The 25,408-nt window shown below is 39.1% G+C and overlaps 1 protein-coding gene across 2 annotated transcripts in view; it reads left to right on the top strand.

The window, feature by feature from the left end:
* The window catches only part of NUP155 (nucleoporin 155), a 46,088-nt gene that overhangs the window by 11,516 nt on the left and 9,164 nt on the right, over positions 1–25,408 (top strand). For both annotated transcript variants that reach the window (XM_058680123.1, XM_058680125.1), the window contains exons 12-28: positions 838–938; positions 2,092–2,262; positions 4,436–4,546; positions 5,713–5,807; positions 7,690–7,778; positions 8,189–8,251; positions 9,544–9,688; positions 11,741–11,807; positions 13,343–13,458; positions 15,249–15,346; positions 16,254–16,384; positions 18,223–18,414; positions 19,101–19,239; positions 21,831–21,966; positions 23,239–23,392; positions 23,594–23,698; positions 24,241–24,395. In XM_058680123.1, coding sequence (XP_058536106.1) covers positions 838–938; positions 2,092–2,262; positions 4,436–4,546; positions 5,713–5,807; positions 7,690–7,778; positions 8,189–8,251; positions 9,544–9,688; positions 11,741–11,807; positions 13,343–13,458; positions 15,249–15,346; positions 16,254–16,384; positions 18,223–18,414; positions 19,101–19,239; positions 21,831–21,966; positions 23,239–23,392; positions 23,594–23,698; positions 24,241–24,395 — 2,068 coding nt within the window. The remainder of the gene's footprint in view (positions 1–837; positions 939–2,091; positions 2,263–4,435; positions 4,547–5,712; positions 5,808–7,689; positions 7,779–8,188; positions 8,252–9,543; positions 9,689–11,740; positions 11,808–13,342; positions 13,459–15,248; positions 15,347–16,253; positions 16,385–18,222; positions 18,415–19,100; positions 19,240–21,830; positions 21,967–23,238; positions 23,393–23,593; positions 23,699–24,240; positions 24,396–25,408) is intronic.

Consider the following 25,408-nt stretch of genomic DNA (forward strand, 5'->3'; position numbering starts at 1 on the left):
CTAAACCCTAAGGTAGACTCAGCCTATTCTGCTTCCCATCCTGGTTCTCAGATTTGCTAGTGGTTGTGATGTATCGGCCCAGCCTGGCCTGCTACCAGTCCTGACCCATAACCTGGCCTGGCCTGGTCTGGGATTCTCCCAGCCTTGGTTTTGTTGTCACCTGCAGGAACTGCATCTTTCTTTTTTAAAGATTTTTTTTTTTTTAATTACAAAGTCAGACATACAGAGAGGAGTAGAGACAGAGAGGAAGATCTTCCGTCCGATGATTCACTCCCCAAGTGAGCTGCAACGGGCCAATGTGCGCCGATCCAAAGCCAGGAACCAGGAACCTCTTCCAGGTCTCCCACACAGGTGCAGGGTCCCAAAGCTTTGGGCCGTCCTTGATTGCTTTCCCAGGCCACAAGCAAGGAGCTGGATGGGAAGTGGAGCTGCTGGGATTAGAACCGGCGCCCATATGGGATCCCGGGGCGTTCCAGGCGAGGACTTTAGCCACTAGGCCACGCCGCCGGGCCCAGGAACTGCATCTTGACAGGAGTTTTTTTGAGGCATTTAAAAATAGTTTATAAACACATTTTCTAATAAAGTTTGAAATTTCTAGTTTTTATCTGGATGTTTTTATTATATATACTGATGTACTTTGACTATTTTTAATTACTTTATATGTTAAAATTTTTTTATCCAGGGTTTTTGATTTATTTAATTTAGCATGTTTTCAGCTTTGTATTTGAACTCACTTGTCAAAATCAGAATTATACAGAATGTAATTGATGACTTAGTCAGTTCTTTTGCAGTCTTCCTTTGACATATTATAACAAATTGTACATATTAAACTTTCAGGTATTTTACTAATGGCAGCTTCAGAAAATGAAGATAATGATATTTTATGGTGTGTCAATCATGATACATTTCCTTTCCAAAAGCCAATGATGGAAACCCAGGTACATGATCCTGAGATTTCTTTTTTTTTTTCTTTAATATTCATTTATTCATTAATTACATTGCATTACATGACTGGGATTCCCCCCCCTTCACCCCAAACCCTTCCCCCATCATGAATTCCTTCACCTTGATGCATAACCACAGCTCAAGTTCCGTTGAGATTCCCTAATTAAAAGTTTACACCATACAGAGTCCAGCATCCCACTTGTCCAGTTCAAGTTCAACGGCCTCTTAGGGAGGCCCTCTCAGATCCTGAGATTTCTAAACTTGGTACTATTTTAAGTGAAGATCAATAGTCTAAGGAGGCGTATCTTTTATTTTACTGTGTCTTCCATATTTGTCAACTTTTCATCCCTACACTGAAATATATGAGAAAACCAGCTTTGTAAAGAGCAAAGATTTATTTCGCTGCAGTTTTGTAAGTTCATGTCCAAGCTCGGTTAACGCCTTGTACATTTCCAAGATAAGTGTAATCTGTATTGGTAGGTTTGGTGCTCATATTTTGCTGACACATAGACTGTAGTTCTATAGGAAGTTAAATTTGGTTTTTAAAAAGTATTTTAGTCTAAAATACTTCACCATATGTAATTCAAAGTATCCAAAAATATTATATATATGTATGTATACGTACTGTGCAGTCTTATACAGTACCATTATGATACTAAAGAATGTTAACTATTTCCTAATATAAATGAATGCCTACCTCATTATATTTCCTCCATTGTCCCAAATTTCTGTAGGTGTTTTTGGAAACTAGAACTTAACCATATGCTGTTTTATTTTTTTTTAAATAATAGTCCATGTCTTTGAGAACTCAAGTATTGCATAAAATAATATGATGTATAGTATTTAAGAAAAAAGTTAAGAGTTGGTGCTGTGATGTAGCAAGTGAAGGTATAGTAGTGCTGCTTAAGATTTTAGTAAGTGTTCACATTTATCTTAACATTTTGCTTCTGTTCTTTACTGAAAAGTTGGGCAGTATGAAGATACTTGATTTAAAGAGTAGGGTAGTGTTACTTTATATTCATACTAATTTACTAATAATTTTCAAATCTACATTCACAAAGAAATTGAGTTTGTACTTTCTTTCTGTAAGCTTTTGCTTTGTATGACATAAACAAGGTGAGTAAAATGTTTATTTTTGTTGCACAGATGACAACCCGTGTCGATGGTCATTCCTGGGCTCTGTCTGCAATAGATGAACTGAAAGTAGACAAGATAATTACACCCTTAAACAAGGATCATATTCCAATAACGGACTCGCCAGTTGTTGTACAGCAGCATATGCTACCTCCAAAGAAGTTTGTTCTTCTCTCAGCACAGGTGTGTTTCTATCCTATTGTGGAAGAGAAGCAGTACTTAATGATTTTCTCAAATCCTCCAAAGTAGTCACTTAATGAAATTTTTCAGAATCATTTAGGAGTATTTTATCCTAGAACTTTCAAAGGAATAGTTTGTAAATACTTAAAAAATAAAATGCTAAAGAAAGACATCTTTTCTGAATTAGTGTTTCTGACATGTTTGGCAACAATAAGTAGACCCTCAGGTAAATTTTACTTCTACTAGTAAGTAGATGTTTCTTAACAATTTCCTTATTAAAAACAGGATAATATTTTAATTTTTGAACAGAATTTTAAAAAAAGTAATAGGCAGTATACACAGTGAAATCTCATGCCAGACATATTGCCTCTAGGCTTCCGTAGTGTCAGTGTTTGAGTCCTTGCAAAGATTGTTATGGATACACAAGTAATACATATTTCAAAGCAAAAGATAGCATAGTGCATACACTATTGTATACTTTGCACTTTTTAAAATGATATTTGTTTGTTGTTTGTCAAAGTGCAGCATCAAAGAAAGAGGGCAGGAGAAGGGAAAAGTGAAGGAGATGTCTTCCATTCACTGCTTTGCTCTCCTAAAGACTGCAATGGTCAGGGCCTTGTCAGGTTAAAGCCAGGGTCCAGGAACACCGTCTAGGTCTCTTACGTGGCTGGTAGGGACCCAGGGACTTCGGTCATCGTTCACTGCTTTCTCAGGTATTTTAGCAGGATGCTGGGTCAGAAGCCCAGCAGCCAGGATTCAGACTAGAGCTCCAGTGTGGAATACTGGTGTCCAAGTATTATCTCAGTGCTAACTCCTTATATTTCTTGCATTTCAAGCATCCATTTTTGAGCTCTTTCTATATTAGTTTATACTATGCTTTCTAATTCTGTTTTATATTTGAAAGATATTCCTGTGTATGGATGTATCTTATTGGACCTCTATTAATAGATTATCTCTTGGAATTAAAAGCACAATTGTGGAGCAACCATTTAATGTAGTAGTTTAGATGCTTGTTAAAAACTTTGAAAAGTTGGAATGGCTGGGTTTGGCTCTCCTTCTCTCCATAAATCTGACTTTCCGATAAATGAATGAATAAATAAAGTTTAAAACTTCTTGTTTGTATTCATTGGAAAGGCAGATTTACAGAAAGGAGAGGTAGAGATCTTCCATTCATTGGTTCACTCCCAAAATGGCCACAGTAGCCAGAATTGAGCAAATCCAAAGCTGGGAGCCTGACCTAGGAGCTTCTGGGTCTCACATGTAGGTACAGTGTCCTAATAGTACGTGCCATCCTCTGCTGCTTTCCCAGGCCATAAGCAGGGAGCCGGATTAAAAGTGGAGCAGCTGCTGGGGCCTGGCACATTAGTCTAGCACATTAGTCTTAAAGTCCTTGCCTTGCACGTGCTGGGATCCCATCTGGGCTCATGTTCATATCCCAGCAGCCCTGCTTCTCATCCAGTTCCCTGCTTGTGGCCGAAGAAAGCAGTGGAGTATGGTCCAAGTCCTTGGGACCCAGCACCTGTGTGGGAGACCCAGAAGAGGCTGCTGGCTTCTGGCTTCTGGCTTCAGATCAGCACAACTCCAAACGTTGCGGTCACTTAAGGGAATGAATCATCAGACGGAAGATCTTCCTCTCTGTCTCTCTTCCACTCTGTATATCTGACTTTACAATAAAAATAAATCTGTATATATAAAGTGGAGCAGCCAGGATGCAAACTTGTGCCTATATGGGCTGTTGGTGTTTTTAGGTGAATAATTAGCCAATGCACTGGCCCCTTTGCTCTTCAGTAAAACAAACAAAAAAATTAATGCTTCTGTCAGTTTCTTTTTGTTTTATCTTGTACTTTAAATCATGGATTTGCTTGGTATGTGTATATTATAGATATGGATCCTACTTGTTTTTCTTAAATAATACAAATATGATTGGCTAATAATTAACTGCAATAGATTGGCTTGAGGGGCAGATTTAGGAAAAGAGCAGTGTTTTCTTATTTTCTGTGTGAATATAGAGATTATTCTAGGCGTGAGTTGAAATATAGATGATGTTTTTTTCTTTGTATTTAAGTTATTTTGTATGTATGTTATTTTTGTTGTTGTTTATTCAGTAAGTTAGTGGACAAACTTACTACTGGCCAAGCTTGGTAAATCTGTTGTTCTCTTTTTTATGGCTTTGTAGGGGAGTCTTATGTTTCATAAACTTAGACCTGTAGATCAACTGAGACATTTGCTTGTGAGTAACGTGGGTGGAGATGGAGAAGAGATTGAAAGATTCTTTAAATTGCATCAGGTAATTATACTTTTTTAGTTTTATGATGTTTTGAATAATGAAACAGTGTGAATGGTAGTTGAACTTAATGTAACTCAAGAAAAAACACTGCAATAAATAGATAATCTTAACAATCTGTATGTAATTATATGTGTACAAAATTTTGAGCAAGATTAATGCTACAAACATAAAATCAGATTTTTTTCTGTTATTGATAAGTTCTTGCTGATGTGTTTTGGTATTCAATTTATGTGATAGATGCATTTTTATTAAGCACAAAATCACAAATCAACTTTATGTGCTTAAAGATCGAGAAAGAAATTTGAGATAATAATTAGGAGACATCTACTGGTTACGCAAAACCATGTCAATTCCATAATGTTACAAATTGCTGTTAATGTTATATTGGGACTCTTAATTGACTGGGATGATATTCTACCAGCTCTAACTTTGGACCAGAAATGGTCTCCCCAAGAAACTGTTCAACCCATCTGGACAATAAGTAGCTGGACTCTATGTTTGGTATATGTTTGCAAGGAAAGAATCTTGATTGAATTTGAACTGTAATACTGCATCAAGGTGGAGGAATCCACCAGGGGGGAGGGGTGGGGGGATTCCCAGAGCCTATGAAACTGTCACATAATGCATAATAATTAATAAAAAATAAATAAATAATTAGGAGACATCAGTGTTTTAGAGCCATAATTAGAAATCCTGAAGTAATGCTGAGAACACCTAGCTTAAAATAAAGCATGTCAGATATATAAATTAAATATGTAGACTGGTTGAAATCACTTCTGTTAAAAATTGCAGTCACACTAAGGTAGATTACTTGGATTCTCTGGGATTCAGTGCTACTAAAAGGGTGTCGTATGGAGCTTAGTATATGCTCAACTCTACACATAGTGCCTGACCCACGACAAGTACTCGGAGAAAAAGGAGAGCCAGCAACCAAATCCAATGCTAAATGAGCAGAGAGCATCCTTTACTACTACTACTTGTGAGAAACTTTAAAACAAGAATCGTTAACTCTGGTGTTTAATAGTTGATTTCATTTTATCAGAAAGTATTTATTGAGCAACTATTCATTGCCTGGCACTGATAGAAACACTGGCTGCACCACTCAACACCTTTTAAAATACTTAGTATGAAGACAATAATATCTTTTTTGTATGTTTGTTTAAAAGGAAGATCAGGCTTGTGCAACTTGCCTTATCCTTGCTTGCTCTACTGCTGCCTGTGACCGGGAAGTATCTGCTTGGGCTACTCGAGCTTTCTTCAGGTGAGTGAGTGTTGTGGTGTGCTGGGACACTTCATTGAAAAGGTTACACGGTTGTTTTGATCATTCAAAACCTGGTTAACCAATTAAGGCATATATTGACAAATTACTAAAATATATTTACAAAACGGTGACATCTGGAAAAATTATGTTAATGGAAGTGATGAGATTAGCATCGTGTGTCTGATTACTCTTACTGTGCATTATGATGCCTACTTTGTAGTTTGTTTAAAATTCATTTATTAATTGAAATGTAGATTTTTCTCTGGGTCTCTTTAAATCTACCTTTCCATTAAAAATAAAAAAGTATTTAAAAGAAAAAGTTAGTGAAAGAGGAGAGAAATCTCATGTCTACTTATTCACTCCTCAAGTGACCACAACAGCCAGAGCTGAGCCTATCTGAAGCTTGGAGCCAGGGGATTCCTCTAGGTCTCCTACATGGCTGCAGGGGCTTAAATGCTTGGAACGTCCTCTACTGCTTTCCCAGGCCACAAGCAGGGAGCTGGATGGGAAGTAGAATAGCCCAGATAGGAACCGGCACCCATGTGGGATCCCAGGGCATTCAAGGCGAGGACTTTAGTCATTAGGCCACAGCACCAGGCCCAAAATAAATCTTTTTAAATATAAATAAATAGGGCCAGGTGGCGTGGCCTAACGGCTAAAGTCCTCGCCTTGAACGCCCTGGGATCCCATATGGGCGCCGGTTCTAATCCCAGCAGCTCCACTTCCCATCCAGCTCCCTGCTTGTGGCCTGGGAAAACAGTCGAGGATGGCCCAAAGCATTGGGACACTGCACCTGTGTGGAAGACCTGGAAGAGGTTCCTAGTTCCCGGCTTCGGATCGGCACGCACCGGCCGTTGCGGCTCACTTGGGGAGTGAATCATCGGATGGAAGATCTTCCTCTCTGTCTCTCCTCCTCTCTGTATATCTGACTTTGTAATAAAATAAATAAATCTTTAAAAAATAAATAAATAAATAAACCATGGTACTAGCCTAATTTTTAAGTATCTATCCCACGTTGTTTTGTTTTGTTTTTTTAATTTACTTTCTGTTTCTTTAGTTGCTAGGCTACCATGCAGCACCCTCTACCTTGGTTTTTATGTTGTTTCTTTTTTTACTTTCTCAGACAATATGAATTTGTATTTATTTACCGTCAGTGTTGAGTGAATCTGAATCACTTTAAGGACACATAGTAATCCAGGAGATCTGTACGTTGTGTTTATTGAAAATGCAGAATGATAGAGAGTGGGAGAGTTAAAGTGTTCATTCACTGGTTCATCATTCCAGATACTTGTAACAAGCAGAGCCAGGACCAGGCCAAAGTCATGAGCTCCATCCGGATCTTCTGTGTGGTAACAGGAAGGCAAGCGCTGGAGCCACTGTCTGCTACCTTCCAGTTGCGTTTAAAGGAAGCAGGAGTGGGAGCAGAGTAGCCAATATTTGTTATCACATGCAAAGCATTCCAAGTAGCAACTTAATACACAGTATTCAAAAATGTTTATATAATATTGTGTAGCTGTAATTTAGTATTAGAAATCATAGTGCCACTTACTCATCAATTACATACACTGCAGATCTTTTTTTAGAAGTTGCCAAAGTCCTTTATGATTCTTCCTGGTAGCAGTTTGAAATCCACTTTTACTGAATATGTATTTATTTTGTATCTAACACTGTCACCATAATACTTTGAAATCTGTAATGCTTAAAATACTTATTTAGAAACTGAACAGGACTAGAAGCAATTCCACCTGTTAGGATGGATAGTTTTTTTTTTTTTTTCTTTCATTTTTTTAAAATTTATTCATTAATTACATTGTATTATGTGACACAGTTTAGGATGGATAGTTTTACTGACTGAACACAGCCTCTGTTGTTCTACAAATAGGTACGGTGGTGAAGCACAGATGAGATTTCCAACCACTCTTCCCCCTCCGAGTAATGTTGGCCCCATCCTGGGATCTCCTGTCTATTCTAGTGAGTATGATATAATGAAATCAAATTGCTGCTACTATAGTTTGTAGGTTGGAAGCTATATTTCAGTCAACAGAGTTTTTCACTATTTGCTGGTTTTATCTAGTGATGATGATACTAATATTGAAACCCTATTGTGTGCTAATGAGCATAGTATGTACCTAGTAATATTTATGGAACTCATTTGACATTTATTTAGTGTGACAGAGAAGTGTGATTTGGTGAAATGTGTTTTCCAGTGTGAGGAATGTGAGTTACTGGGAATGAGAGGAGTCGCTGAGTTAGGATTGTCTTGTGAGTGCTACTATTCCTCACTTTCATGCTTAGATACATCTTGTTGGCAGACTTTTGATCAGAGTGAAGAGACTAGGAAATGATTGTATAAATTTTCATATTCTTGTTCCTTTACTTAGGTTCTCCTGTCCCAAGTGGTAGCCCTTACCCAAATCCATCCTTTTTGGGAACACCATCTCAAGGTATGTCTTCTTGTTGTTTGAATTACTGATTCTGATTTTCCGAAAAGTTAACATTATGTGTCATCTGTGATGTTTAGTGTGAATATTACTGACTTGCAGTCTTGCCTTGAAAATGAGTGTCATCTTTCTGTACCAGCAATGTCAGGGCACACTTAAATAAGAGACTGATGGAATTATGACTCCTTATGAAGGACTATACTATTGTAGCAATGTGGGGAAAACCTGTTGAGGGGTGGGAGTGGGGACTAATCCCCAAGAAAATAAAAGAAAAAGAAAATGAGTGTCATTCAGGTTCTAGCGCAATAGCCTAGGGGCTGAGTCCTTGCTTATATCCATTGGTTCTCATATGGGCACCAGTTCATATCCCAGCTACTTTAATTCCCATCAAATTCGGCTCTCTGCTTGTGGCCTGGGAAAGCTGTAGAGGAAGGCCCAGACCCTTGGGACCCTGCACCTGCAAGGAAGAAGCGGTGGAGGCTCTAGGCTCCTGGCTTTGGATCAGCTCCGCTCCGGTTGCGGCCACCTGGGGAGTGAACCAGCAGATGGAAAATCTGTTTGTCTCTCCTTCTCTTTATATATCTGCTTTTACAATAAAAAAAATTTAAAACTCAGTAAAAAATATGTATATAAAGAAAGAAAAGAAGTGTCATTCATAGAAATTATATCCCAGCAACTATTTTTGGTCCTTGAATTCTTTTACCTCAGACAGCCAAGCTCTGGCCATTGCATCCCTTTGTGGAGTGAACCAGCTAATGGAAGATCTTAGTTCTTTGTCTCCTTTCTCTATACGATCTGCTTTTCAAATAAAAATTGTATTTATTTAATTATAATTTAAAAATTTATTTATTTTTATTTTAAAAGCAGATTTACAGAGACAAAAATCTGCCATCCACTGATTCACTCCCCAAGTGGTCCTAACGGCCAAAGCTGAGCCAATTAAGAGCCAGGAGCTTCGGGTCTCCCATGTGGGTGCAGTGTTCCAAGGCTTGGACCCATACTCTACTGCTCTCCCAGGGCACAGGCAGGGAACTTGATGGGAAGTGGAGCAATTAGGACACTAACCAGTGGCCATATGGGATCCCAGCACATGGAAGGCAAGAACTTTAACTATAAAGCTATCACACCTGGGCCTAAAACTAAACATTTTTTTAAGAAAATTAAATTAAGTATTGATTTATTCCATCGATTGTATCATAGTCCAATCTTTCTGTTAAGATACAGCTTGGGATTTTGATAATTCTGAACTTTTGTGAATATATTTTGATTATTTTTTACATCTATGTGTGTGTAAGGTCTACAGCCTCCTGCCATGTCAACCCCAGTGTGTGCTGTGGGAGCCCCTGCAACTCAGGCCAGCAGTGTGGGTTTGACTGGACCAGAGATTGTGTACTCTGGGAAACACAATGGCATTTGCATATACTTTTCTCGAATCATGGGGTAAGTTTTTCATGAATTCTGCTCAGCTCATCCTCCTTTGAGTAGTAAAATATGTTTAACTCTGAAGTTGGTATCAAAATCTGTGTGTCTACATATTAGAATATAGCATTCAGGCTGCCCCCATCGGCTCCGTGACATGTGTCTACTAATCAGCTGGGCAGTTCTGATCTGGCTGCTTGCTCAGGCATGAGCACTCAACTGTGACGCTCCAGAATGCTCTGTGTGTCGTGGCAAGACTATCACCTGTTGAGCTTGATGTCTGTTGCTGATCTAGAACATATCTTGTCCTCCAGCATGCCACTTGATGGTGACAGAGGACTCTTTGATTTACTTGGCCGAGTGTCTTGATGCCAAGGCTCAGAACTGGCCTGCCACTCACTTTGCCACATTCACTTGGCCAGAGGGAAGTCTCAGGTCCAGCCCAGATTTGGAATGTGGGAAATTGACTCTAGCTCTTTGTGGGAGAGACATTGAAAATCATGTTGAAGGTTCAGTGCAGTAGCCTAGTGGCTAAAGTCCTTACCTTGCACGTCCCAGAATCCCATAAGGGCGCCAGTTCATGTCCAACAGCCTTGTTTCCCATCCAGCTCTCTGCTTGTGGCTTGGGAAAACAGTAGAGAAAAGCCCTAAGCCCTTGGACACTGCATTTCCATGGGAGACCAGGAGGAGGCTCCTGGTTTTGGGTTGGTGCAGCTCCAGCCATTGCGGCCGCTTGTGGAATGAACCAGCAAATGGTTCATCTGTCTCTCCTCTGTATATCTGACTTTCCAATAAAAAAACAAATAAGTCTTTAAAAAAAAATCATCTTGATTATGATTGGATTTGAACTGTAACACTGCACGTAGGTGGAGAAATCCACCATGGGGAGAAGGTACAGGGAGGATTGGGGGAATCCCAGAGCCTATGAAACTATGTAATAAAATCAAATGTAATAAAATAAACAAAAATAAAATAAAAATAATCTTGGAATGGAATATATGTAAGGCAAGATAAAATATTGTGACCATTTGTGTAGTCAGTCTTTATTAGCTCTCATCTAGATTTGAGGTACGTTCTTTCATCACATTTGCTTAAAAATGTGAGACATTGTAGTACCTTGTTTATTTTATATCTATTCATTGATTTGTGTATTAGAAAAGGAGAATGGGGCCCGGCAGCATGGCCTAGCGGCTAAAGTCCTCGCCTTGAATGCGCCGGGATCCCATATGGGCTCCAGTTCTAATCCCGGCAGCTCCACTTCCCATCCAGCTCCCTGCTTGTGGCCTGGGAAAGCAGTCGAGGACAGCCCAAAGCCTTGGGACCCTGCACCCACGTGGGAGACCCGGAAGAGGTTCCTGGTTCCCGGCTTCGGATCGGCACAGCAGTGGCCGTTGAGGTCACTTGGGGAGTGAATCATTGGATGGAAAATCTTCTCTCTGTCTCTCCTCCCCTCTGTATATCTGACTTTGTAATAAAAATAAATAAAATCTTAAAAAAAAAAAAAAGGAGAATGACAGAGAAGAACGAAAGAGGGATCAAGAGGTCTCACTTCTGCTGGTTTGCGCCCCACATGGCTACAACGGCCAGCACTGGAACAAGCCAAAGTCAGGAGCATGGAACTTTATCTGACTGTCCCACGTAGGTGGCTGGGCCTGGGTGTTTATGGCGTCCTCCAGGACTTTTGAGAGACGGGGAGTACATTAGCCAGGACTCAACTGATGTTCAGATGTGGTGTGCCAGCATTGTAGAATGGGACTTAACTCACTGCCCAACAGCAGCTCCTAAAAACTCTTTTTAAATTTACTTGTTTTCATTATGAGCTCCTTACTTGCTGTGTTATCCATAGCCTTTTGATTCTTCAACAGTTTCTCACTCTTCAGCAAAACTTGTTGGGAATATCACATTTGGACATTTTCCTGTTTTCCGTTTTTGTGTATAGCTTAATGTGAAATGAAATCCATCAGTAAGAGTTAAAAGCTGAGTAAAGCAATTACCTTTCTATGGAAAGAATACACTACATACCTTAGTTGATTTTGTCTGTAACACAATCCATTAAAACATTTTTTGTTTCAGAAATATCTGGGATGCCAGCTTAGTTGTGGAGAGAGTGTTCAAGAGTGGCAACAGAGAGATCACTGCAGTAAGTGTGGAATGGTTCTGCTATTTATACAACTAATTGATGGAATTAATGATTGGCCAACTTGATTAACATTTCCTGATGTTACTAATCAGAAACAATGATTATTTTGTGTACATTTCTGTTCAACAAACTACCCATCCTTGGGTTAAATCAGTCTGGGTTAAACTGTCTGAGTATATGTAAAATATAATAATATTTCCAAGCCTGATACTTCATTGTAAAATGCGAGACTAATGTAGCTCACTTGTAAGTTTGTTGAGGACTGAATAGAATCATTGTTCAAAATTTTCCACTTAATATTTTGACATATACGTAAAAACTTCTTGGATACAACATGTATTTCATTGCACTGGTATTTTCTCTAGTGCATAATTCATATGATTAAAAATTAAAGTAGTAAGATTTTTTTCTTATTCTAGAATATAAACATAATTTGGAATAAATGTCTTCCTATAAAATGAAAATACTGACATTTTTAAGCTACTGTATCCTTTAATTTTTACAAATTTGTTCTTTTTAAAAAGTTTTGTGAAAAAGCTAAGTGAAAAACATAGTGAGGGAGATCTCTCAATCACTTCTTTACTCTCCAATTGCCCGTAAGGACTGGGCTGGACCAGGTCAAATCCAGGAGCTGGGGACTCATTCTGGGTCTGGATGAGATGGATCTAGCTCCCTGAGCCCAGTGTACGTGTTGTTAGGAAGCTGAAATGTGGAGAGGAGCTGGAACTCAAACCTAGACATTCTTGAATGGGATTTAGGTGATCCCTGCCCAGGGGTGTTGTATCGAACACATTTTCAAGAAGAGGAAAGTATTTACCTGACACAGTATGTGATTTAATTTATACGATGTTACTGTTGTTTCTTTAGACTGAATGACTTATTTAAAAGAGTTATACAGAGAGATACACAGAGAGGCCTCTGTCTGATGGTTCACTCTGTAAGTGGCTGTGATGGCTGGACTGGGCCAGTCTGAAGCCAGGAGTCCAGGAGCTTCTTCCAGATATCCTATGTGGGTAGAGAAGCCCAAAAATTTAGGCCATCTTCCACTGCTTTCCCAAGAACATTTGTAGGGAACTAGGTCAGAAGTCCAGGAGGCAGGGCTCAAACTGGCACTGCAGGTTTTACTTGATACACCATGACATCAGCTCCTAAAGGAGTTTTGAGAACAGAAAGACTAAATGTGGTAAACGTGACCCCTCCGAGACAGGCTGACTACTGACTACTATGGGCATCAAGAAGCTTTCCTGGTGTTGGAAATAGTCTATATTGTAATCTTGGCAGTGTCTGCAATCATGTGGAAAGCAATCAAGATGTTGGTTTTTGTATTTGCATCAGTTTTCCTGGAAAAGGAGGGGAAAGTTATGTGTATCCTTTATTGTCCTTTATTCCAGTTAGCAAGTGTGAATTGATTATTAGAACCATCTTCATATTTAAATAAAATATATGTCAGTGTTAAAATTATTACAGTCCATTGTATGGTATGTGTTTTTTTTACATATGCTTTTTAGTGTTTCTAAACATGATCTTTTCTTCAGATTGAAAGTAGTGTTCCCTGTCAGCTGCTGGAATCAGTGTTGCAGGAACTAAAAGGTTTGCAAGAATTTCTGGACAGAAACTCCCAGTTTGCAGGAGGACCATTAGGAAATCCAAAGTAAGAATAAATCAGATTTACTTATTTGGTTTTTTTCGTTTTGTATTGTAGTTTTTGTGATATAATTCATATAGCATAGAGTTAACCTTTCAAAGTCTACACATCAGTGTTTTTTAATGTATTTATTAGGTTGTGCAACCATTATTATTGTCTCCTTCCAGAATCTTCATGACAACGAAGTACTATGCCCGTTAGCACTCACTCACTACTTTCTCTCCTCCTTTCCCTGTCAACCACAAGGCTTATTTCTTTCCTATGGAGGTGACTATTATGTATATTTTTGAAGTATGTTCTAAATGAACTTTTTTAATGAAATCATAACTTAGATATCAAAACCTTTTAACATATCATTAGCATATTACAGATCCATCTCTTTCTTAGAACATAAAATCCTGGACATAATTTTAACAGACCAAGTCTAACAGTACTTAAAAAGAAAAGTATATTATAAGCGAGTTTTATCTAAAAAATTTAAATTTGGTTTAGTATTTCAAAAATCTGCACTTTGAATGTTTGGCACTGGATCTAAAATTATGTAGAATGAGCAGTGTATCAACCTGATGCAGGTAGGAGTGAAATATTTCTCTGCCTCACCATTGAAAGAGCTCTTTCTTAAAATCATTAAAGCATTCTTTCCAAATTATGTTTCTTGGAACAGTGAATCTGTGTGGGAAAAAATACATTGGAAACAAATGAATTAGGTAAAACCTTCATACTACACACTTCACTTCCACTTTGACTTATTGGAGAGAATGATATTGTGTATTATAAATATCCTGGAATATACTGTGGTAAAGACACTTGTTTAAGCCAGGATTGTTCCAGAGTGTAGGAAGGACAGCATCTTGTATTGCTGTGCTTGTTACTAAATAGTAGAGCTAGTGTTGCATGACATGCACAGTAGGGAAAGCTTCTCTAGGGTAACCAAGTGTCTACACAACAAATGATCTCTTACAAAGAGTTCGCATGTACTATTTATTTGAAAGGCACAGTTACTAAGAGTAAGTGGTACAAATAAAGATTCCATTTGCTGGCGCATTTCCTCAACGGCTGCAGTGGCCAGAGCTGAGCTGATCTGAAGCCAGGAGATAAGAACTTCTTCCTGGTCTCCCACGTGGGTGCAGGGTCCCAAGGTATTGGGCCATCCTTGCTACTTTCCCAGGCCACAAGCAGGGAGCTGGATGGGAATTGGAGCAGATGAGACAGAAACTGGTGCCCTATCGGATCCTGACACTTAGAGGTGGAGGATCAGCCAGTTCAGGCAATGTGCTGGTCCCCCAAAAAATTTTTTAAAAGACATGTTGTGGGGTGGGCATTTGGCACACTAGTTAAGAGTTGCCTTTCTGGTTATCCTCATCCCATATGGAATTAACTCATGGCTCAGGTCTTGACTCCTGCTTCGAATGTAGCTTTCTATCAGTGTGCATGCACCCTGGGAGACAGCAGATCCTGCCTCAAGTACCTGGGTCCTTACTGTTCCATTTGGGAGACCATGGTTAAGTCTGGCATCCTCATCTTTATCAGCTCAGCTGAAACTTACCTGAGGAGTGGACCAGCATTTGGAAGATCTTTGTCTGTCACTATATTTGTTCTATATAAATAGAGAAAGAAATTTTAATTCCATGAGCTCTTCCTTATTTGCCAGTTTTTCCTTTTTATGGAAAACAGAACTTAGAATGATAACCAATTTTTTTTAAAGATTATACACGTGAAATTGTACACTATATGTGTTGCATCTCAATAAAATATTGGAAACCCACACATGCATATTCTGCAATTTCTGTTTTCAGTACCACTGCCAAAGTGCAGCAGAGGCTGATGGGATTCATGCGTCCTGAAAATGGGAATTCCCAGCAGATGCAGCAGGAGCTGCAGAGGAAGTTTCATGGTAAATTATGGCTTTTGATCAGTTACATGTATATGACCCCAGGAAGGAGTTTGAATAGGAAACTGGACTTCTTCAAGATGTCATTGACCTGGTAGCACAAGTTGGTTTTGTTAAAATGTCATCAATAAGAATGGGAAAGTGGGGTAATTTGTGTACCAGATACTTCCAAAACTTTTGGCTGTGCATTTTAAATGTTTTTTTTTCTCCACCAGAAATCATATGGTACACAGCTTATTTTCTTCTGCCTTGCCTTACTCTCCCCTCTCCTTTTCTCCCCTCCCCACCCCTTTATTCACATGAAAGGCCCCTTGCTAATGGCCTGGGAGAAACTGGAAGACGGCCCAAGTGATTGGGTTCCTGCTTACTCATGTGCAGATTGGAAGAAGCTCCTGGCTCATGGCTTCAGCCTGGTCTAGTTCTGGATTTTGCAACTTTCTGGGGAATGAATCAGCAGATAGAACACTTGTTTCTATCTTCCCTCTCTGTAACTCTAACTTCCAAATAAATCTTTAAAAGAAAATAAGCATACACAAAACTTACTTGAAAGTCAGAGTGACAGCAAGAGATCTTCTATCCACTAGTTAACTTTACAGATGGCCACAGTAGCTGTGGCTGGGCCAGGCCAATGTCAAGTGTGACAGACTCCACCCAGATCTTTCCCCATGGGTATCATGTGCTCACATACTGACTGCCTTCCTCCTCTGCCTCCCAGGTGGATCAGGGTGGTATGTACATACAAGTACAGTAGCCAAGACCATTTTCTGTTGCATTGAGCATAGGATGCTGATGTTACAGGAATCATCTTCACTCGCTGCCTTACCTCACTATCCCCACTTTTTTTCTTTCTTATTTTTTGCAAAACCTATGTCATTTTGTAAAACTTCATTAGTTGTGTTTTTTTCTTCAGAGGCTCAACTGAGTGAAAAGATTTCACTTCAGGCGATCCAACAATTAGTTCGAAAATCATACCAGGCACTGGCTTTATGGAAACTGCTTTGTGAGCATCAGTTCACTCTCATTGTGGGAGAACTTCAGAAGGTAGGATTCCGTAAATAAGAGACTGATGGAATTATGCTTCCTTATGAAGGATTATACCACTGTAGTAAAATGGGGAAAATCTGTCGGGGTGGGGTGGGAGTTTGGGGGGAAGTCACAGTCTATACGAAATTGTAACACATAATTTAAAAATTCAAAATAAAAACATATCTATATAAAAATAAAAGAAGGTAGGATTCCCTCGCCCCTTTAGGATCATACTATTCATGATACAAGCAAATTTTTTTTTGTCATAAGTTTGTTATTCTATATTTGGACTTAGGAGAGGGTTATGTTGTTTACAGTAAAGTGTGTTATAAGAAGATGCATGAAAGCAGGATAACTTTATGCTACGATTTTGTTAAATCTACAGTTTATAGTAATTTAGTGGGAATGTGAGAATTATTAAACAGTGGATTGTAATTTTTTAAGATTTTATTTATTTTTATCGGAAAGGCAAATATACAGAAAGAGGCAGAAAGATTTTTGTCTGCTGATTCACTACCTAAGCAGTCGCAACGGATGGGGCTGAGCCTATCAAAGCCAGGAGCCAGGAGCCTCTTCCGGGTGTCCCGCGTTGTTGCAGGACCCAAGGCTTTGGGCTGTCCTCGACTGCTTTTCCAGGCCACAAGCAGGGAGCTACATGAGAAATGGAGCAATTGGGATATGAAGTAGCACCCATATGGGATCCCGATGGAAGCAAGGCGAGGACTTCAGTCACTAGACTACCACCCAGCCCAATTTTAATTTTTTATTTTATTTACTTACTTTTTAACGATTTATTTATTTTTTTATTGGAAAATCAGATATATAGAGAAGAAGAGAGACAGAGAGGAAGATCTTCCATCTGATGATTCACTCCCCGTGCAGCCACAGCAGCTGGAAGTGACCCAATCTGAAGCCAGAAATCTGGAGCCCCTTCCAGGTCTCCCATGTGGGTGGGTGCAAGGTTCCAAGGCTTTGGGCTGTCCTCGACTGCTTTTCCTGGCCACAAGCAGGGAGCTGGATGGGAAGCAGGTCCACTAGGACATGAACCAGTGCCCATATGGCGTTTGCAAGACGAGGACTTTAGCCACTAGGCCATCGCTGCAGGGCTTGGATTTTAATTTGGAAACTTGATGAGATAGCACTCCTCATCCTTAAAGAAATGTGTATAGATCCAAATTTTGGCATGTAGTTACCAATAACCAGCTACGTAGATTAAGCAGTCCTACTTTAAATAACAGTGTTTCTTACAGGAAATGAATGGAGAAATAGAGAAAATCTTCATCTGTTGGTTCACTCTGCCATATGGCCACAGTGGCCATTTTAGAAGTTGTTCCCCTAGTTCCTTTCCAGTAGTGTCATGTGAGTGGTTTGGGGTTTTTTTTATTGGTAGTTTTGTTTCTTTTAAACAGATACTTTATTTTCTTTTTAAAAAATTCAAACTGCTATGTTTTTAATTATGGAAAGCTCCCTTTCTGGGGTGGTAATTGTGAGTTTTTATTGGGTGAGGATAAGTTGCTTTTCAAACTAGGTAGTATTTGTGAACCATCTTCAAAGCTCCTTTGTTACCCCCATTATGTGATCAAACAATGCAAATTGTTGTCCAATTTTGAGTATTTGTTGAAAAATAATTGTTGAAGTAAGAAGAGGTAATAGTGATATTGCTAGATGAATATTACAAATCACATTAATACTTTATGTTTTTAAGATTTATTTGAAAGATTTAGAGAAATTTTCTACCTATTGCTCACTCCCCAGAGTGAAACAGCAGCAGGATTTGGCCAGGCTAAAGGCAGGTTTTGTGTGGAAATAAATAGCTTTGTAATGTTAATGTAATGATCTCCTTACACTACTAGGAGTTTCAAGAGCAGCTGAAGATCACTACCTTTAAAGATCTGGTAATCAGGGACAAAGAACTCACCGGGGCATTAATTGCTTCTCTGATCAACTGCTACATCAGAGACGATGCTGCTGTTGATGGCATTAGTTTACACTTGCAGGATATCTGCCCCCTTCTGTATAGCACGGATGATGCCGTCTGTTCTAAGGTATGAGGCTTTCTTACCTATTTTAGTGTTTTCTCTGGGAACTGTTCTTGGTATGACATAAAACACACTATAATGGGAATTAATTACTTGGTTTACGTGAAGTATGGCCTCAGATAAATGTTTTCATCTCTCTTGACCCTAGAATCCACATCTAAAAAGAGAGTTGTTAGATCTATGCCAACTTTTCATAAAGACTCTTTGATAGTATTTGTTAGTATTTAATATGTTACAAATTAAGAAAAATCACTAAGTGTGAAATGAAGGAAATTTGATACTTAGGGTATTTCATTAGAAGCTAAGAAAAAAATTACTAAAACTTTAAACAAATCTGTATTGAATAGAGTTAATGGGGCAATTTTTATTGATCCTTTCCTACAGGTGGAAAAAAAGTAAATGAGTATCACATGGACTGCCTGCTGACCAATAATACATTGACTAGGCAAAAGAATTGCCTGACAAAAGCTATCTTTCTTAACATATTTGTGAGAGGAATTAAGAATAGCTAGGATTTTTTGGTCAAAATTTTTTCTGCCTAATATTAAGAAGAAGTAAGTTTTGTAGTGTTGTTTTTGTTTTTAAAGAAAATAAACCATTTATTAATGTAGAGATGCACAAAAATTTATGTTGACAAGTTCTATCACTCTGCTTAATTTAATGTATTTTTAAGTTCTTGTCATCTGTTCTAGGCAAATGAGCTTCTGCAGCGTTCCCGACAAGTTCAGAATAAGACTGAAAAGGAAAGGATGTTAAGGGAATCGTTAAAAGAATACCAAAAAATTAGCAGCCAAGTGGACCTCTCCAGTGTCTGTGCTCAGTATCGCCAAGGTGAGAAACAAGACCCTTGTCACATCTGTTACGTAGAGGCTGGAGGACAGCGTGTGACTATCACGAGGTGCAGATGAAGGCTCAAGTGAGAGAGGCATGCTCCATTCTGCTACTTGATGATGATGCTGTAACGTCGAACAGAAGTTTTCAGGCTGCTTTTTAAACTTGAAATATGTAACTTTGTAACATTGGAGCTTTAATTTTTTTTTTTTTTTAAAGATTTGTTTGTTTACTTGAAAGAGTTATGAAGAAAGAGAGACACAAGTATAGATAGACCCCTTCTATCCACTGATTGCCCTAATGGTCATGGTGGGGCCTGGCCAAAGCCAGGGACCAGAAACATCATCCAGGTCTCCCACATGGGTACAGGTAGCCCAAGCACTTGGGCTGTCCTTGGCTGTTTTCCCAGGCACTTTAGCAAAGAATTGGATTGAAAGTGAAACAGTTAGGACTCAAACCAGTGCCCATATGGAATGCTAGTATTGCAGGTGGCAGCTTAAGTGGCTATACCATAACACCAGACCTTGCGAGCTTTTTTATCCCCTTAAACTACTGTATCTATTAGATTGCTTCCTTAATTACATTTTTTAATTTTCTTTTAGAGATTTATACAGATAAAGGGAGAAGCACTGAGAGAAAGAGATCTCCCATTTGCCGGTTCATTCTTAAACAGCTGCATCAGCTGGGGTTGGGTGAAACTGCAGTTGAGAATCAAGAACTCCAGTTGTATTTCTCCCATGGGTGACAGGGCATGATGTATTTGGACCATCTTCTGCTTTCCCAGGCACATTAGTAAGGCGCTAGACTGGAAGTCGAGCAACTGGGACAGGAGACACACACACACACACACACACACACACACATACATAACGAAAAGAAACAATAAAAGAAAATAAGAAAGAAAGAAACAAGAGATGGAGAGACTGCACATGCACTGATTCCCTTCCCAAGTGTCCGTAGACAGGTGTGGACTAGTTTGAAACCAGGAGCTAGAGATTCAATGCACATCTCCCATGCAGTTGACAGGAACCTAACTGAGCAATCATGTGCAGTTTTTCACATTGTACCCCAGCAGGAATCTAACAGAACTGGGACTGGATCCTAAGAACGCTGACATGAGTTGTAGGTGGAGGCTTAACCCCTAGACAAACACCTGATTCTTTAAACTTACTTTAAATCAAATTTAATATACCTATTACCTATTAACTCAGGTATTATTTTGGATTCTAACATTATTTCCAATGAAGGAACTGAAACGCTCCTTTTTGTCATGTGAAATATGAAAGTATTTTCTAATGAAGGAATACATTTAGTAGCTGACTTAATATAAGTATGTATAGTATATATACTTGGATCTTTTTTATGTGATGGATTCATCAAAATATTTTTCAGCCCTTTTCAAAAAAACACTTATTTATTTATTTATTTATTTATTTATTTGAAGATGAGTCTTACAGAGAGAGAAAGGGACAGAGAATGAGATTTTCCATCCTCTGGTTCATTATCCAAATGATCACAGTGGCTAGAATGGACTTGGTCCAAAGCCAGGAGCTTCTTCCAGTTCTCAACTTGGATTCCATGGTCAATGTACCTGGACCATCTTCCTCTGATTTTCCAAGCAAATTGACTTGAACTAGCACCCAAATAGGATGCTGGTGCAACAAGCAATGTCTTTACTCAATGTGCCACAAGTTTAGGCTTTACTCACTACACCACAACACCAGTCCCCATCAGAAATATTTTATAAGGGCCTAGCATTGTGGCATGATGTGTTAAGCCACGGCCTGTGACTCCAGCATTCCCTGTGAGCACCAGTTATATTTCTAGCTGCTGAGGCCAACACCTCAGCCCGTGGTGCTGCTCTCACATGTGGATGCTGGTTGGAGTCCCAGCTGCTCCATTTTTGATCCAGCTCCCTGCTGTGGCATGGGAAGGCAACTGAGGATTGCCCAAGTCCTTGAGCCTCTGCACCCATGTGGGAGGAAACTCTTGACTCCCAGCTTTGGATCAGCCCAGCTCTGGCTGTTGTGACCATTTGAGGAGTGAGCTAGCACTGAAAGATCTCTCTCCTTCTCTCATTCTTTCAGGCAAAATAAAAAAAAAATCTTTTAAAATTAAAAGTAAAATCTTGGGGTCAGCATTGTGGCATATCTGGCTAATCCTGTGCATGTGGCACAGGCATCCCATATGGATGGCTATTCGAGTTCCAGCTGCTTCACTTGCAGTCTAGTTCCCTGCTAATAGGAAAGCAGTGGAAGATGCGCAAGGCGTTGGGCTGTGCACCCAATTGGGAGAGCCAGAAGAAGCTCCTGGTTTCCAGGATGCTGGCCCATCTCTGGATGTTGCAGCCATCTGGGAAATGAACCAACAGGTGGATGATCTCCTTTTTGTCTCCCCTTCTCTTTCTGTAACTCTGCCTTTGAAGTTAATCTTTAAAAAACAAAAACATGTTTTATGCTGTCTGTCATTACTTTGTGGTGACTATTGTACAATGGAGTTATAACCATGACTTATTTTTATATACCACATAAGAAAAAGTATAATTTGGTAATATGCTTTAAATAAAATCTTTGTACTTTTTCTCTCGTTAGTGCGTTTTTATGAGGGTGTAGTAGAACTTTCTCTAACTGCTGCCGAGAAAAAAGATCCTCAGGGTCTTGGACTTCATTTCTATAAACATGGAGAACCAGAAGAAGACATAGTTGGACTGCAAGCTTTCCAAGAAAGGTGGGTTTTATTACCTTAACAGAATGACACCTTTAGAGCTACTAACTTGTGTGTAAAGTTTTGATTTACAGTACGAGGGAATTAATATTTCCAAAACAATTATTCCAAAATAAAATTATTCTTTCATTTACAAAATGACTTCTTGTTCTTTCTCAGTTTTAGTTGGATTTTTTAGCCTAGCAATAAAATTTTAGTCTGATAAATTCTTCCTGGCTTATAAATATTTTTAAACCTGCCTTTGTCATTTTTTTTTTTTTTTTTAAAGATTTTATTATTATTGGAAAGCCGGATATACAGAGAGGAGGAGAGACAGAGAGGAAGATCTCCCATCCGATGTTTCACTCCCCAAGTGAGCCGCAACGGGCCGGTGCGCACCGATCCGATGCCGGGAACCAGGAACCTCTTTTGGGTCTCCCACGCGGGTGCAGGGTCCCAAAGCCTTGGGCCGTCCTCCACTGCTTTCCCAGGCCACAAGCAGGGAGCTGGATGGGAAGTGGAGCTGCCGGGATTAGAACCGGTGCCTATATGGGATCCCGGGGCTTTCAAGGTGACGACTTTAGCCGCTAGGCCACGCCGCCGGGCCCCCTTTGTCATTTTTTGAAGACTTTATTATCTTTTCATAACATCACTGCTTTCTTGTTCAGTGTGAACATTTGTATTTTCCTTTAAATGGTAATTTATAACTTTTCATAAATTTGCACATACTGTTGGAAAAATGTATAAAATGTATAAAATGTGTTTTGCTAATGTTTTTATGATTTTACTCTCAACCAAACATTTCTCAAAGTTGCTGAAAAAGTATGTGATGTTTATTGTTTTCTATTTAAAGATTTTTCACTTAGTTGAAAAGCAGAGTGATGGACAGGGAGGGAGAGATAGGCACTGATCTTCCACTGCTGATTCATTCACTGTGACTGAAGCTAAGCTGGACCAAAGCCAGGACACAGGAACTGCACCTAGCTCTTGAGAATCCAAGTGGGGTTCACGTATTGGGCCGTCATCTATTGTTTTAGAAGGCATATTACCAGGATGCTAGATCGGAAGAATGACAAGTAGTCAAACCTCGCTCTAGTATGGGATGCTGGCTTTGCAAGCAGTGGACTTAACTCGTTGCACCACAGGGCCAGCCCTGATTTGTGTTATTTTTGATAGCATACATACTGTATGTATTCTTCAAAATGGACCTTAAATTCTTTTTATTTAAATTTGAAAGGGTTAACACATTGGTTTCTAGTTTGGCAATATAATCATTCTTTTCCTAATTTTTTGCAGATTAAACAGTTACAAATGCATTACAGATACACTTCAAGAACTGGTAAATCAAAGTAAGGCTGCTCCTCAGTCTCCCAGTGTACCCAAAAAACCAGGTCCCCCTGTTTTGTCATCTGACCCCAACATGCTGAGTAATGAAGAAGCTGGACATCATGTAAGGAACATGACATATTCTTTCTTTCTGCAGCAGTATACTATATTGGAAGTCCTGTGTTCAAGTGAGAAAGATGGTTGATAAAGTTACCATTTGAAGATTTTTTTTCTTGATTTTGCACTGGGATTTGTGGGGGCTAAAATGATACAGTGTCTGGAAACAGAGCTTTTAACTATGCTAATTTTTGCTATTTTCTTTTAGTTTGAACAAATGCTTAAATTGGCTCAGCGATCGAAGGATGAGCTGTTTAGTATTGCTCTTTATAATTGGCTAATACAAGCTGACCTTGCAGATAAACTGCTACAGGTACAAAAAAAATTCTCATGTTTTTAAGCAGCATAATAAATAATCTTAACACATATATACTAGAAATTCAGTTTCTCATCTTTTGCCTACATTTCGATATTAGTATGCAGCTAAGCAATGTATCTTTTCCAGAGGGGCAAAGTTGACAGTTGCTCACTTTTTCTTACTTTTTGAGTGCTGGTTAGGATGAGCTCCAGCGTTAAGTTTCTTTGTGATTTCACTTATAACCTCTGACTGTTGACTTAGTAATTCTCAGCCTGTGAAATAAATACAGAGCACCTGATAATTTCAAGGATACCTTTACACCCAGAGTCAAGAAATAAATAACTATGTCATCAGTTACTGTATGATTCATACTGTGGTAAATGTTTATCAGTCTAACTTCCATTTAGCTATTGAAACAAAATTGTACCTTTTATAATCTGTTAATGTTGTATTTTTTATTTCATGAAGCAAAGCAAAATTGTAGTTGTTTTAAAGTATACTTTCTACGTATAAACAACAAAATGTTCACATTTTTTGCTCATCTATACCATTTCCAGATTGCCTCTCCATTTCTGGAGCCACATCTCGCTAGAATGGCCAAAGTTGATCAAAACAAAGTCTGTTACATGGATTTACTCTGGAGGTATTATGAGAAGAACAGAAGCTTTAGTAGTGCAGCTCGTGTTCTCTCCAAATTGGCTGACATGCATAGGTATGATACACTCACTGGAAGGATCATGTGAAGACTAACTGAATTTCAGAAAGAAAACATTTAATTTGCATATACATTGGTAGAATTTTTATGCTTATAGAGATTTACCTAATGGTTCCTATTTTTTAAATTAAATTTTATAAACATATGAGAAGCAGTAAAGGAGTATTCATCAGAACCTCTCTATTCAATACTTTGTGAATCTTTTTTATTTCAATTTTTATGTATTTTAAGAAAAATTGGACCCGGCACAGTTGCCTAGTGGTTAAAGTTCTTGCCTTGCATGTGCCAAGATCCCATATTTGTGCAGTTTTGTGTCCTGGCTACTTCACTTCCCTTCCACCTCCCTGCTTGTGGCCTGGAAAAACAGTTAATGACAACCCAAAATCTTAGGACCCTGCAGCTGTGTGAGAGACCCGGAAAAAGCTCCTGGCTTCAGATAAGCTCTGCTCTAGCCATTGCCGCCACTTGGAAAGTAAAGCTGCGGATAGATCTTTCTGTATCTCCTTCTCTGTAAAATATGACTTTCCAATTTAAAAAAAAAGATTTTCCATCTGATAGTTCACCCTGCAACAACTCAGGGGTGAGCCAGGCTAAAACCATGATCCCAGATCTTAATTTGGGTTTTCCTTGGGTGGCAGAAATCTGGCTATTTAAGTCATCAGTTGTCTCCCAGAGTATGTCTTTAGATTCTTTGTTAGTAACAGCACAGCAGTCATTTTCTTTTTCTTACGATTTATTTATTTTTATTGAGAAGGCAGATTAATAGAAACAGACAGAGAAAAGGATCTTCCATCAGCTGATTCATTCCCAAAGCAGATCCAAAGGCTGTAGGATCCTCTTTCAGGTATCCAGTGCAGGGGCAGGGTTCCAAGGACTTGGGCCATCCTCTGTTTTCCTAGGCCACTAACAGGGAGCTGGATGAGAAGTGGAGCAACCAGGACATGAACTGGTGCCCAGATGGGATTTCAGTGCTTAAAGGGGGATGATTAGCCAGTTGAGCCATTGTCTTT

This window comes from Ochotona princeps, chromosome 23, assembly GCF_030435755.1.
Source record: "Ochotona princeps isolate mOchPri1 chromosome 23, mOchPri1.hap1, whole genome shotgun sequence".
NCBI classification, from domain to species: Eukaryota; Metazoa; Chordata; class Mammalia; order Lagomorpha; family Ochotonidae; genus Ochotona; species Ochotona princeps.